Raw genomic sequence first — 16,449 nt, 5'->3', positions numbered from 1 at the left:
AAAACTCCCTATTAAGAAACTAAAAGTGAAACTTGAGCTGGGAAGCAGATGGCAAAGCTTGAAAACTAAACAGCAGGTATAGCAAACAACTAAGCCGGTGGCCTCCAACAAAGCACACGTCTTGGTTATCTGTGTCAGGGGCAATCTCCCATGTAGACTCTGAACTGAGCCAAATGACTTCCTTCAGTCAATTTGATATTGGCAGCAGAGGCATGATAAGCACTTGCGCACGGGAACTTGTCCTCTGGGAACACTACCACTTGGAAGCCAGCTGTCCTGCGGAATAAAGCTTGAGCTAGCCTTCTGAATAATGACAGGTATGTAGAAAGAGATCCTATCAGGCTGCCTCCACGACTCCTGCCCAGCAGCTCCCAATGAATACACTTCCCAATGACCTCAGTCCACATCTAAAGGAACAGAAAAGCTGAAATAATAAACTGCTGTCACTTTGAGAAGTTTTGTGTGATTCGTAAAGCGGCAATAGGTAACTGACACAATTAAAACATGATCCAGAAATACGATAGAAGATAATAACAATAATAATAATAAAGCCAGCAAGACCTATACAGACAAGCAGGGTAGGGGCAGAGGTGGAGGGGAGACGTCAAAATGTAAATGCACAGGACAAAACTTAAATTGAAAAAGCTAAAACTGAAGATGATGAAGATGAAGGAATCCATGAGGAATAAAGAAAAAACCTTAAGCCCAGAAACTTGGTCATTGTGTTCTAAGAGAAAACCAGAAGAAGTTTTCCACCTACTTCATCACTTTCATCTACTTCAATTCCACCATCCTTGTCATCATCCATCTGTTTGTGTATCATCTGAAGAGCTTCCAGACTAAATCTGTCTTCTTCCGTGAAGCACGGTGGACTCAGTGTCATGCAGGGATCTGCAACAGAGAAACGGGCAACTGGTTACTGCCCAATCTCAGGCCGTGACTACAGAACGTAGCTGAAAAGAACAGGCAACTCAACTTGAGATTCACTTCAACTAGAGGTTTAAAACATGCCTACCATTCTCTACATCCAAAGTGTAAAACACAAACACAACTCACTGAAAACAATCCAGTTCCAATATTAGCCAACTGCAACTAGGAATTACAACTAAAATTTACCATATCTTGAGCCATTTCTTCTTATACAACTCATTATGTATTTAGTAATTATTCCTTACAGAAAAGTCACAACAGCCCCACATAAAAAAAAAAAACTAAAAATCACAGAACAGAAAGTGCTATTCTTTTACAATCCAGTTTAATTAAATTGTAAATTTTTTTAAAAGGAACCAAGAAACCAGAAAAGGAAAAGCAGAATGTTCACAATTTGGCTTTCCATCTTCTATTTAAGATAATCTATCAATCCACACACATCATTTTTAAATGTATATACATATAACACCCTAGGTTAAATAAGAAAACAAATGATTATTTTTGTGTTGGTCTTCATGTTTTCCTAAGGTATTGGTCAAACTCCTCTGAATTATGTGAGAATTCCAATATTTAAATTGTCAAAAATTAACAAATTAGAAAGCATACTGTATTTTTCTATGGCTTGAAGTCAAACTGATGAAAACTACTTCTTGTTGACATAACTACTGAACAACTCATATACTGTAATGGAAAAGTACTGCCACACTCACTCCCAATCTGGCTGTCCAGCAGACTGACAAATTCCAGTAACTTATTTCACATCTTTTTATTTATTTATATTATTTCTTTATTTGAGAGGCAGATAGACACAGTTCCCACCTACTGGACCACTCTCCCAAATGGCTGGAGTTTGGTCAGGCTGGAAACTCCATCTGGGAGCTGAGGTCCAACTGCTTGAGCCATCACCTGCTGCTTCGCAGGCAGTGCACTGCAGAAAGTTGGAACTGAATGCTGAGCTGGGATGCAAACGCTAATAGCCCATTACTGGATGTGGGCACTGCAAGGAGGACCTCAGCCTCTACATCAAGTGCACTCCCCAATTTTATCTCCTTAAAATGTTATCAGAAGCAAACATGTGTTCTAGTGGTTAGCATATCCATGTCCATTTCAGAGTGCCTGGATTTGGTGCCCAGCTTCCATTCCTACTCCAATTCCTGCTAGTGCAAACCAAGGAAGACAGTGGATGATGGCTCAAGTACATGGGTTCCCAACATCTACCAAGGAGACATGAGCTGAGTCTCTGTTACTAGCATTAGCCCGGCCCAGGTCAGGTTTTAGGCCACTGTGGATATTTAGAAAATGAACCAGGATATAGAGGTCTCTCCCTCTCTTTACCCTCAAATAAATAACCTGAAACAGTAAAATGTCATCAGATATTTCAGGGGCTTAGAAAACTTCATGGAAAATGCATATTATGAAGAAATATAATGGATTTCAAAGGATTTCTATTCCATAGTGTTTTTTAAAATATCCTTTCATTTCTACAAATAAAGTTCAATGTTGTTAACAGACAAGAATTAGCCATAACACTGTTATTTCATCATCAGAAGTTAAATATCTGTTTATTTCTAACCCTGTTATGAACTGTTGTCAATGAACTGTGGACAAATCACTTGCCCTGGGCCCAGTGGCGTGGCCTAGCGGCCAACAATCCTCGCCTTGAACACGCCGGGATCCCATATGGGCGCCGGTTCTAATCCCGGCAGCTCCACTTTCCATCCAGCTCTCTGCTTGTGGTCTGGAAAAGCAGTCGAGGACGGCCCAAAGCCGTAGGACCCTGCAACCAAGTGGGAGATCCAGGGGAAGAAGCTCCTGGCTCCTGGCTTCAGATCGACATAGCACCAGCTGTTGCGGTCACGTGGGGAGTGAATCATCAGACGGAAGATTTTCCTCTCTGTTTCTCCTCCTCTCTGTATATCCAACTTTGTAATAAAAATGAATAAATCTTTAAAAAAAAAATCACCTGTCCTGTGTCTTAGTCATCTCATGCAGAATAAAGGAAGTGGGACTGTGGCCGCTGCACAGTGGTTAAAGCCCCTGCCTGAAGCGCAGGCATCCCATATGGGCACTGGTTAGAAAACCTGCCTGCTCTACTAACAATCCAGCTTCCTGAGAGCACATCCAGGAATGCAGCAGAAGATGGCATAAGTGCTTGGGCTGCTACGCCACCACGGGAGATGCTGCTGGATCTCCTGGCTCCTGGCTGTGGACCAGCCCAGATCTAAAAGATCTCTTTCACTCTCTTTCCATCACTCTCTTTCCCCCCACCCTCTTTCTTTGTAACTCTTTCAAACATTTTTTAAAAGGAAAACCAGTAAATATTTAAATGAATACGATATCACAGCTTTGCTCCCAATTCCAGCCTCCTGTTCATGTGTATCCTGGAAAGCAGCAGGTAATGGCTCTAGCAGTAGCATCCCTGGCACCCACAGGTGATACTTGGACTAAAGTCCTAACACACAGCAACTGGGTGAGTGAGCCAGTGATGGGGTGCTCTCCGTGCTTCTCAAGTCAAAAACGACAGGCTAGCATTTTGCTTTAAATGGACTAAGACACAAAGAGGTAAACTTAAAGAATTCAAGATGATCTGTAGTCAAAGATCACACTTGAAGAAACGTCTTATGTTCAATAAGTTTGTTTGTTTTTTTTTTAAATAACCATGGAGCACGCAGAAATGGAAGTGGTTCAATGTGTCTGGAATACAGACAGCACATGAAAAAAAGTAAGAGTGGTAAGAGGCTAGATTTCTAAAAACAGTTTCTCATACTAAGCAATTTGGATTTTTATTCTGTAGACTGCGAGTTCAATGAGGGGACTAACAATCGAATTCATTACAGAAAGATCTGGTGACACTGGAAGACAGATGAGGGGGGAAGACTGAGAGGCACAGCTGCAGGGCATCGCGGTGGGGATCCTGGCAGCCACCAACAGCCATGCCACTAAGGAACAGAGAAGGCTGACAATATGGACGGGTCTAGTACTTGGTTTTGGCCAAGCTGGAACAACAGAAGTAAAGGCAGAAGCAGAGGATACAGTCAGATGATCTATTTCTCCACAAAAATGTCTTATTTTCTTTAAGATACAATTACTTAAGTTAATTATGGACTCTATTATATATCCTATTCTGTTTTCACCTCTTCCTGCTCTTCCCTTCTAGGTTAACTGAGCAAAACAGATCACTTTAATTCAGATTGGTTGGCATACATTTCCTTTTAAATACACAATTTATTTATGAAACAGCTGTGCCTATAATGCATCCATCGTAATGACTTTAAAGATAATTGCTAAAACAAAATTATTCTCATCTGCCAGTCCAGACACCTATTACCTTCACAAAACACTCAAGTTCCCATCATGTTCTCCATACCTAGAGTGCTTTCTCATTTAAAAGGAATTCCTTCCTCCTTTAAACATCAACTGAGGTGCCCCATCATAACCCGCCAGGCCCTGGGCCAGGTGCCGGGCACACAATGCAGCAGGAAGACATCCTTCCCTCATGTTCCATGATACGAGAAGTCTTTCTAGGGATCGAAGCAGCATTTTGCACTGAGGAAAAAGAATCAGCTGCAACAAAACCAGATTAGAAAAAGCCAGACATCAACATTTCTACTAAATTCCACTTTTGCTCCTCTGTTCAAAGTGAAAAAACGTGATTTTTCAGAAATAACTAAATAACTACTAAAATTAATTCACTAATGAGAAAATCTACACTCTAGGAATCAATATTTTTTTTCTATTGGAAAGGCAGATATACAGAGAGGAGGGGAGACAGAGAGGAAGATCTTCCATCTGATGGTTCACTCCCCAAGTGGCTGTAACAGCTAGAGCTGATCCAATCCGAAGCCAGGAGCCAGGAGCTCTTCCAGGTCTCCGATGTGGTGCAGGGACCCAAGGATTTGGGCCATCCTCAACAGCTTTCCAAGGCCACAAGCAGGGAGCTGGATGGGAAGTGGGGCCACCGGGATTAGAAGCAGCACCCATATGGGATTCCAGGTGTGCAAGGCAAGGACTTTAACCATTACGCTATCGCGGTGGGCCCAGAATCAGTAACATTTCACATATACAATTTAATCCCTGCCACTGAGAATGGGGTAAGTATTAACCCCATTCTCAAGCAAAGCGAATGAGGTTGAGCAGTAACTTGTTTAAGATCATATATCCAGAAATGAAATCTGGAATTAGGGGGACAGTATGATGGCTCAACAAATCCTCCACCTGCAAGCACCGGCATCCCACATGTCTGCCAGCTCATGCCTGGGCTGCTCCACTTCCCATCCAGCCTCCTTCTTGCGGCCTGGGAAAGCAGTGCAAAACAGACTAAACCCTTGGGACCCTGTACCCATGTAGAAGACTTGGGTGAGGACCCTGGCTCCTAGCTTTGGATCAGCTCAGCTCTGGCTGTTACACCATTTGGGCAGTGAACCAACATACGGAAGAATTTTTTCTGTCTCTCTCTCTCTGTAAATATGCCTATCCATAAATAAATAAATAAAATCTTTTTAAAATATGGTATCTGAAATTCTAAGCATATCTTGAAGCCTTCAAATCCACGCTCAAGTGTCAGTATAATGAACATAAACAGATCAGGATCAGAGAGGAAATCAGCGGAGATTGTCAGGACATGGCATAAAAGTATCCCATGCAAGATCACTATACACTTCTGGAATGATCTTCACAATCCAAAATACTTATATTTACCTATATATTTTTTTTCCTTTTGATAATGTATCTCACCTTCAATTCAAATTTCCCTTCAACAAACCATTTTAGTATACTATTTTGTACCATAACTCTACCTAAAACATGACTATAAGCCTATACTATATTAATATTTTATTCCTAATATCTACCTCAAAAACATGTATTTATTCAATGGTACAAACATGTAAATATTAGAATACAAGTAAAATCATAGACACAAGTAACTTATCTTAAAACTATATAAATGCCAAACTTCAGCTTAAGAGCTAGAAATATAAAAAAACAAAGAAGTTGAAGTAAATATAATGACAGACATCTGAATAAATATATAAGGGTGGTAAAACCAAAGATGTAGTCATATCTACATACATGGCAGTAAAAGGATTCCAAGTAGAAAGTGACATTTACATGGATTTTTTTTCCCTTGAGAGGCACAGAAAGAGCACTCTCCAACCCTCCAACGGCTGGGAGGGGGCACAGGACTGAACTCCTCAGTCCAGGTTTCCCACATGGGTGACAGGAACATAATGACTTGCTTCCCAAGTTCTAACACAGCAGAAGCTGGAGGAGCCGCAGGCAAGCATGGAGCCTAGGCACCCTAATCGACATGAGAACCTCTTAGCCACTTCTGCCAGCAGGCTGAACGCCTGCCCCTTCATTGATGCTTGAAGGAGGAGCATTTTGCAGGAAGGCAAGCGTAGGAAAGCACATAAACTGATCATGTTTATTGTACTAATTGAAATAACCATTAATTATAGAATACCCATATCCTAAAACACATAAATACTATGCACTTCACTTTGCCTACAAAGGCATTATATCCATTTAATTAGATAATTAACAGACTGATGTTCATGGATCCAGCACTCTGCCAAGGGCCTGGTTAAAGCAGATGGCCCAACTGTATCACCCTGGAAAACCTGGATCCTGACTGCTGGTTTCAACCTGGCTCAGCACTGGTCATTCCAACCACTGGAAAGGTTAATCAATGGATGGAACATAAAATAAACAACTTTCCCCTTTCCTCTCTACACATTTCCTTCTCCTCTTCAGCACTTTATCACTGGGCACTCTACTCTTTTATTACCTGGTGTCAGGAGATTGCCAGCTTTATTTTATCACTCCCCATTCCATGCTGCCTAGGAAAGTACTGAAGTACCATCAGTTACTTCACTACTTAGCTGACTTTCAATATATTTCAAATGTCTAGAAGAGAAATCTTGTTAGTGCCACACTTGAGTTTAGAACTATTCAGTGCTCCACCGCATCCTAAAATATAATGCTTATCTACTAGTTTCTCACCACCTTCTCCAAACTACCAGGAACAGCTGTTCTTTTATTGTCTCCATGGTACTGTTTTTCCAGTGTGATGTTAAAATCACTAAAATCACTAAAATCACTAAAATCACTAAAATCACTGTCTGGTCCAGGCATGATGGTTCAGGGGCTTGCCTTGCACACACCGGGATCCCCCGTGGGCGCTAGTTTTTGTCCTGGCTGCTCTCCACTTCCCATCTGGCTCCCTGCTGGTGGCTTGGGAAAGCAGTGGAGGATGGCCCAAAGCCTTGGCACCCTGTACCCTCATGGGAGACCCCGAGGGGGCTCCTGGCTTCAAACTGGCTCAGTTCTGGTCATTGCAGTCAGCAGGGGAATGAACCGACAGACAGAGGATCTTTCTTTCAGTAAATCTGCCTTTCAAAAAAGGAGAAAAAAAAACAGATCATTTAAAAAGAAATCATTGTATGTAGCCTTCACAGATTGGTTTCTTTTACTTAGATGTTAATGAACACTTCTTCTCTGTGATTTTTCGTGGTTTGACAGCACATTTCTTTTTAGCACTAGATGATATTTCACAGAGTGGCCCTGTTTATTAAATCATCTACCAAAGGGCACCCTAGTTGCTCAAGTTTTCCCATTGTGAACAGAGCTGCTATAAACACCATGTACTGCCTTTTGTACAAACATAATTTCTCACCTTTTTTGGATAAATATACACAGATGCAAACACTGGATTATATGGTAATAATGTGCTTAGTTTTGCTAGGAACTTCACAAACTATGTTTCAAAGTGGTTGTACCATTTTACATTCCCATAAATGACCAAGGAGCTTGAGCTGCTCCACATCTTCACCAGCACTGGATGATGCAACAGCCTGCATTTTGAGCTGGTACACTACCTTTGCTAAGATGGGACAGTCTTATTTTAATCTAAACATGTACTGTGCAACCCAAGAATGCCTTCCAAAACAATCCAGGCAGAAAGTTATAGAATACAAACTGCAGAAGTGTGAGTGCAGGTTTAAAAGCTAAAAGGTCATACTGAAATGACGACTGAGTGAGAGAAAGGAGACAACTTATGACTGACATTTCAGGTCCAGAAGTTATGTGGTCAAACAAAGGCATACTTGGTTTTGACCAAGCCAAGTAACACCAAGTAACAAAAAGCACCCACTGTGAGTGACTCTAGTAAGCCTTTCTGGAGGACCATATTCTATATTTTGTGATCCTAGTCAACTGATACATGTGGAGAATGAGTGTAGAAATGGAAGAAAATTAAAAGGTTAAGAAAAAAGTCTGAAGCTGAATAAGCAAATGCAAACTTTAGAGTTAATTTATTTCTCATAAACCTTTTTTTAAGTCAGCAAATTTCTTGCAGAAAAAAAAAAACAGCTAAGAAGGGGAGCCAGGTGACTCTTAATCACAAACCAATGACTATAGCCCACTAGCAGTGTGCAACAGCACATGCTGCCAAGAACCTGTAGGCTTATCATACTGGCAACTATTTATGAATCTCATGATTAGGATTGTCTTAATTACCACCACTGAGAGAAAGGCTTAAAATAAATATTGTTTGTATTCATTATTTCCACTAATAGTTTAAGTATTTATCAAATCATACTTTAGCCTGCATATTGGCAGAATAAATTTTCTCTAAAATGTTCAGAGAAAATTCTTTGTTGTCATTTTGCAGTACACCCAACAGCTGACTCACATGCAGAGGGCAGGTGAATAATGCCTCCGGCATCCTGTCCAGGCTAGAGTTCATGTTAAATTCCCTCCCACAACTAGCACATCATATAATTAAGAGGTATTTCTGTATGTCTCAAAACTTACTGTAAATAAATTAATCAGGGTGACTGCACACTTCTTGACAGAGGAGTACATTTTGGCCTATTACCTACTGTATTAACCTGTACCTAACATCAGGCATTCAAACCAGGCAAGCATCTTCTGAGAGTGGCTTATGTGCCAGAACAGCAAGCAACAAACAAGTGGCAACTAGATTGGTATATACAGCCCTATAAGCAAAAATTCTAGAATTTATATTTTCTACTCAAATTTTTGAAAATTGAGCAGTTAAAGACCCAGAGCTTACCAAGAAAGGGTTGGAAACCAACACAGCTTACATGCTGTTCTAAACACAAAATAAAGGGCTTTTGCTGAGGACTCCTTCTGACTGATGGTGCCTCTCTGGACCACTGAATCACCATCAGCAAGAACTTCATGTCAGAAAATATCTACTAATTTACCTGCACCCTGCCAAAAAGGAAGGCAGTTTTCTTGTTCACAGCTAAAACTTCCCCTAAGAAACTGTCACATTCACTTATAGCTTCCCAATGCTTTAAGTAGATGAGCTTATATAAAATCAATTCTTTGGGTTTCTCCCCTTTCCAGGGACTGTTTTAAGTTCACCAGCTTCTGACCTGATTATCTCACAGCCATTTATTCCCCAACCTCACCATTCATACCACTAGCCTCCCCAAGCAAGCTCCTGCTTAACTTCTCAGAGGCTCTCTGAACGCAGCAACCAGAGTGGAATGCCTCAGCCTCAAAGCTATCTTAATATGCAATCTGCTTATACTCCTGAACTCAAAAAAAAAAAATCTGTTACATTTATGCCTCACTAATATTTTCCTTCAGTGTAGGTAAATAAAAGAGCAGGAGTCTTCGTGTGATGATCTCCATATTCACTGATATTCTCAATTTTTTCCGTTCTGTATTACTCTGAAGCTACTAGAGAGCAGTAACCTACTTTGTATAATCGTATGGCATCTGTTGGGAGAAACTTATTGATTAGGCACAAAAAAGGGAGGGTGTACATATACATATTGACTCATAGTTTTTTCAAGATGCTGTGAAGATTTTACTGAAAAAAAATCTAAATAGAGGATTTAGGCATAGATACACACAAACACACTGGATCACAGAAGCAGTTCCCAACCTTGCTGCAAGGATCACAAAAATGTCCCTGACATATATAACTGCAAACCCAAAGTGAAATACAGAGTGGTAAAGTCACTATTTTTGGAACAACAGTGTTTTACTTTTCAATGCAAGAACTCAACAACAACCATGAAAAATAAAATTACTATCACAATTTTATAAATGAGAAAGATAAAACCTTCTGTGATGGAAAAATGGATCTTTGAGTGTATACTCACTCTACCGCTTACTGTGCACCTTAGGGAAACTCTTTCAACCTCCTTGTCTTAATTCCCTCATCTGTAAAATATTAGGAACAACTCCTCTGGAGGAGCACTCATGACAGAGCTAACTGAGATACACATATAACACATCTAACAGTGTGTGGCACATACTTAGAATTCAACAAACAGCATTCAGAAGACACCTCCCACTATCATTCATAGCACGTGGTTAACAAATGGCCCCAAAGTGACGCAATGACGAACCTTCTGAAATCCGAGTTATTTATTTGATGACTCTTACCTGACATCAAAAAAATTTAGATTTAAAAGAAATAATTTTGTATTACATTCAAAGCCAAATATACCCCAAAATGCAAAGTTAAACAGAGAATAGAGTACCTCCTATGTAACACAAACCACACTAACTGAATACTTTACTGATTTCACAATTGAAATGTTCTCAACACCCCTGCTGTATTAGTAGCATACATTTGATGAATAAAGCAAAGTTTCACAGGTAAAGCTACTTGCTCAAGAGGACAGTTGACTGTTTTACTGAAATTCTACTCAAATCTGTCCAAACCCCCAAATTTTCCCTATCCCATCACCTTTTACTCCCACCCAAGGGAAGTAAAAGGGCATTTCCTAGCTTTAAAAGTACTCAAACTGAATTTTCTAAAAGCATAGCCATTGCTGTGGCACAGCACTTTAAGCTGCTACTTGCAAGGCCACCATCACAAATTGTAGTACTATTGGCAAGACCCAGCTACTGCCTCTACTTCTGATACTGCTAATGCGCCTGAGAAGACAGAAGATGGACCCCTACTTGGACCGCTGCCACCATGTAGGAGACACAGATGGAGTTCTGGATCCTGGCTTGAGCCAGAGTAGTAGAAACTGGGGAATGAGTGAGCCAGCATACAGGAATCTATGACCTTTCTCTCCCACTCTCTTGCCTTCTTTTTCCCTTTCTTTCTGTCACTGGCTCTCACATAAACAAACCTTATGGAAAAAAAAAATATTTTGAAAGCAAATTCTAAAACAGGAATTTTAAAAACAGATTCATCAAAAGTGTCAAAGTATCACATAGGAATGATCACTTCACCCAGTAGGTATTACACACATTTTCCACATCAGAGTGCCTGGTTCAGTTCCCAGCTGTGACCCCAACTTCCTAAAGAGCAGCCCTAGGAGGCAGCAATGAAGACTCTAGGAACTGGGTACCTCCTACCCCACTTCACCCCCGCCCGGGGGTAGGGGATTAGTCCCAGGCTGCATTCTGTCTGCAGATGCAGGTGGCTCACTCTCTCTTGCTCTTTCTCGCTCTCCCCTTCTCCTTTCCTTCCACTTTCTTTCCTCCTCTGCTTTGTCTCCCTTTAATCTCATTTCACTTCCTTCATCTCCCCCTTCTCCCAGTCTCTCCAAAAACTACTAAAAGTATGTAACTTCCAATGAACATTTTGAAAATACTCATACAGATGCTTTGCTATGTGGTTAGTGAAATTATGTTTAGCAATTATTTTGGAAAGGTTCTTAATGTTTAAAAGTGAAAATTCTGCAAATGGCTCAGGCAATGAATCTGCAGAATAGCATGCTTAATTTAAATGAGGTATTATATTCCAGTAAAAAAAAAATAGGCTCATGTGCTCTATAAATTATAAAATAAATTCAAATCCATCAGCCCTCAAGCTTACTTTATATTTTTGTCATATCCATTAATAACATTCAATTTTTAAATAACTGTAATCTGAAAAGCAAATGTAAAAGCAATTTTATAGATGAATAGAATTAAAGTTATAAAACTGTTCTAAATATACATACATTAGTTTATGTATTTAATATTTATATGGCTTAACATTTAAATAAAAAGGTGATGTAAGCTAAGATACCTTTCCAAAGAGATTAAAAATACTGTTCTCTCAATATGAACTAAATCTAATACAAATTACTGAGCTCTGTGTTTGGCTCAGTGCTCTCTTTCCTTCATCTAGCACTCTGCCTAGAATGTACCAAGCAAGCAGGTACTTACTGAGTGAATAAATCAATAGAGAAACTTAATATATGCCATGGACTTAGCTAAAGTATATGTGCCTAATTTAATTACAACACAAAAACTTTATATGGAACAACCAACAAAACAACATTAACCAAGCACTTCAACTGGCAGCAACTCCAACTTCACACTTTGTCAGGTCATGCTTTTTAATTTCTTCACATACCAGGAAGACAGTAAGAGGGAGAATCAGAGAGAGAGAGTGTGTGCTAGCTTCAATCCACTCGCCCACTTCCCAATAGCCATATCAGAGCTATTTGGGTCAGGCTGAAGCCAATGGCCCAGAGCTCCATCTGGGTCTCCCACAAGGATAGCAGGGACCCCAAGTACTCGGCCATCTTCCACTGCCTTACTAGGCAGACAGACAAGCAGGCCAGAGGGGAAGCAAAGAAGCTAGTTTCAAATCAGCACAAAGATACAGCATGGCAGTGTCATAAACAACCACTTAACACTCTTTGTGGTGCAATGCCAGCCCCTATAAGGCCATTCTTGCCTGTTTTATCACAGACATCCCCCCCCCAGCATCAGGATATCTGTTGATCTATCTTCAAAACACTAACCAGACTCCGCTCCACATGGAGCCACCACCATCTCCTGCATACATGACTGTTCCTCATGTGTCATTGTTCTTTCTCCTCTCTCGTCACAACCACTCCAGATCACTCCCCTGCAAACTCAAACTCCTTGCTCTTCTTTTATTGCATCACACTACATTTGCAAATCCATAACTTGGTTTATTCTAATTCTCCAACAACTCTGCACTGACATCCGTGCATGTGAACATGGCTGACCATGGTACCTTTAGTTAATAATCTCAGACTTCCACGCACCCTTCCTGCTATTAGGAAGCACACTATAACTTCCTACTCCATTTCACTCCTCCCTGGTCCTCAGTCCCAAATGCCCCTCCCCAACACCACTCATAGTGATGATTCTGTTTTCTGCACCTCACTGACAGAAAAATTAAATTGAACTATCTGAACAGAACTTGCATAAACTCCTATGATCCACTGAATCTCCTCCAAGTTCACACTCTCATACCATGGCTCTACCGCACTGCCACAAATGAATCATCCAAGGTTCTATATAAATCCCTATATTTGCAAACAAACCTCATCCCATTTATACCCTCCAGAGCATCACTCCTGAAATTCAACCATAATAGTTTGCCCTCAATGAACTGCTACAGAAGGAAGGAAACAAAGGAAGAGAAGAAAATATTTAAAACTTTCCTAACTGGCCTTCTCCAATCTTTTTCCTTTCTGTTTCTCTTAAAATACACTCCAATCACCCTTCTGTTCTCACTATTCTATCAAAACTGTACGGAAACTCACCCCAACTTCTAAATAAGAAATCCAATGGTCATTATGGCCATTCTCATTCATCACAGTTAATTATTTTCTGCATTTAGCTTTCAGAAAAGCACCATATCCTTGTTCTCCTCACTGACTGGTCCTTCTCAGGGTCTTTTTGTTGTTACATATTTGAGAGGCAGAGAGAAAGATCAACAAAGCAAGCTCCCATCCACTGAACAATTACTTGCACAATTTCCACAATGCCCACACTGAAGCCAGATGCCAGGAATTCATTCCAGGTAGGTTCCTTTCTTATCTAATCCTTCCTCAATTACCAGGATCTACCATTTTCAATGAAACATGACTTTCCTAAAAGAGAGAAAGTTTGACATCCTTTAATGTATAAATAATGCATTATCATTGTAGTTATCAGAAACAGCCTGCTGCTTTCTCTGTTCTTCCTCCAGACATTACATCAGAAAATGCCCTTCATTAACATTCTTTTCAAGTCTAAGCTGAGTTTGGCATTTAGTATTCAGAAGATAACAATTCTGAAGATCTATTCCATGCTCTTATTTATTATCACTGATGTAATCTATTTTCTTTTTACAATTTTATATCCTAACACCCACCTGTATCAGGTATTCCAATAAATACAATTAAGAAATAAATAAAACTATTTAAACCATATAGGAAAAAACACTTTGGTAAAATATTTCACAAAAATCTTACATGTTTATGTGTTCACAAAACTGCTTAGCTTGGGCCCAGTGGCGTGGCCTAGCGGCTAATGTCCTTGCCTTGAACGCACCAGGATCCCATATGGGTGCTGGTTCTAATCCCGGCAGCTCCACTTTCCATCCAGCTCTCTGTTTCTAGCATGGCCCAATGCTTCGGGATCCTTCACCTGTGTGGGAGACCTGGAGGAAGTTCCTGGCTCCTGGCTCTGGATCCGTACAGCACCGGCCATTGCACTCACTTGGGGAGTGAATCATTGGATGGAAGATCTTCCTCTCTATCTCTCCTCCTCTCTGTATATCTGACTTTGTAAAAACTAAATAAATCCTTTAAAAAAAAAAACTGCTTAGCTTATAGGACTTCATAAAAAGCAAGCATCCCAAGAGCGTCTCTAATTATACCACAACTCCAATTCATTAGCAATAAACACTCTCAGAGACATGAATATGATAATGTCAAGATTTGTGTTTTGTGTAGAATGTTCGGGAAGTTACAGGAATCTAGATTTAAGGACAACAGATTAGAGGCAGGCAGACTAGGAATTTCATTATCCTGAACAATAAGAGCCTAAATTAACACTGGGTCAATGAGAGGCAGAAAAAAAATAGTTACTGGGCCAACACCCCAGTTTGAGCCCCAGCTTATTCACCTCCAGCTCCCTGCTAACAGTCTAGGAAAGCAGCAGCAGATGGGCCAAGCACTTGGGCCCCAGCAAACAAGTGGGAAACTGGGGTGAACATCCTGGCTTCTAGCTTCAGCTCAGCCCCGGCCCACACCCAGCAGTTGCAGCCATTTGGGGGAATGAATCACTGTGTGGAAGCGCTCGCTCTCTCTCTCTCTCTCTCTTTCATTCTCTGTAACTGTCTTTCAAATAAGTAATTTTAAAAACTTACAAAGAAAATTTTTACTAACTCAAAGAACTCTCCCTAGTTCCACTATAAGTGTGCTGCCTAGACAAGAGACATTGACAAGCAGGAAAAACTCATTTCTTGTTAAACATAAAGACAAACTACCATCTTCCTTTTTGTAGTCTAATTTTAGGAAAACACACCTGACTATACAAATTAAACTTCCGTGATTATACACAAAGAATTCAACTAACACAAGCAACAGAAAGACTCTTCTTACACACAATCCAAGAGAAAGCTATTACTTGCAGGTTGGAATACAGTAACAGCCCCTCCCAGGTAGGACACAAGGAAAGGACAAGAAGCAGGGCAGCTTCAAGCAGGTAGAAACTGGCCTACAGGACACACTGTCAAAAAAGAAAGACTGACAATTACTGCATTCTTCCTGTCTGCAGAACTCAATCAGAGAGTTCTAAGAAACGATTTCAAAGGCTCTAGAATGAGATGAAAGAAGGCATTCATTAAACAGGGCTGATCATTTTAGGCAATATTAGCTCTGCTTCCTGACTGCTGTCACTGTGCAGATCCTACACTGAAAAGGCTTGTTTGCATTATTATCATAATCCAGGCACAAATTCAGCTTCCATCTCAAGAAGCTGCTTTGTCACTGAAAGATGTGATTTCTACCCTAAATGTAGCTCCACACATCAGCAATCAGATGATCGATCAGCAGACGAGTTGGTCTTCTCAATGTAAACATTCAGCTCTCTGGATTTCTGACAAGGGGAAACAAGTGAGAATATCCTCAGAACACTGTGTAATTGTAAAAATCCATTTTCCTCCTTTCCACCTCTCCACCACACCACCGAGAGACAATCTCATCACCCCTCCCATCGCCTTACTGTAACACCGTCCTCATCTTTACCACAAGGACACCAGAAAAGCAGCCCCTCTTTTCAGCAAAACCTTATGTTGAAAACACTAATCCAGTCACATCACTCCTTCTTCTGAAATCCTCCAGGACTCCCCCGGCTCAGCAGGATGAAATACAGGTGTCACCAAAGGACTTATGAACAACAACTCTAAAACACAAAACCATAAAGGGAAGAAGCCTTGGGGTTTTCTAACACTGTCTCAGTGCAACTTTTAGTATGTCCCCAGCTGTCTCATCCTATCAAACTTCCTGGGACAGAAGAGGTAAGAAGGGAAAGAAAAAACGGGGATAAGGACTGAGAACTGAAATCAGTCAGCACTGTGCCTCAGGCAGAGGCCAGGGAAGAGGCAACAATGGCAGGGAAGGGGAGGGGGACCTTGAGGGACTTCCTTTTCCTGCTCTAGTTTCAGCTTAGTGCTGCTGGGAGCAAGGAAAGGGCCCCCTCCAGGGGTTAAGAAACCACAATTACCACACCAGATAGGAACCTGAAAATCTCACCTAACAAACCTTTCCCAAGCAAAAT

General features: G+C 40.7%; 1 protein-coding gene across 4 annotated transcripts in view; it reads right to left on the bottom strand.

Annotated features, from left to right (window-relative positions):
* Positions 1 to 16,449, bottom strand: part of STIM2 (stromal interaction molecule 2) — a 131,935-nt gene that overhangs the window by 74,878 nt on the left and 40,608 nt on the right. For all 4 annotated transcript variants that reach the window (XM_040966293.1, XM_040966295.1, XM_040966294.1 and 1 more), the window contains exon 2: positions 761 to 891. In XM_040966293.1, the coding sequence (XP_040822227.1) occupies positions 761 to 891 (131 nt within the window). The remainder of the gene's footprint in view (positions 1 to 760; positions 892 to 16,449) is intronic.

Source organism: Ochotona curzoniae, unplaced genomic scaffold (assembly GCF_017591425.1).
Source record: "Ochotona curzoniae isolate NIBS_2020 unplaced genomic scaffold, NIBS_Ocur_1.0 scaffold_4505, whole genome shotgun sequence".
Taxonomy (NCBI): Eukaryota; Metazoa; Chordata; class Mammalia; order Lagomorpha; family Ochotonidae; genus Ochotona; species Ochotona curzoniae.
Note: the sequence above shows the minus strand (reverse complement) of the source record. Positions and strands in the feature narration are given on the sequence as shown.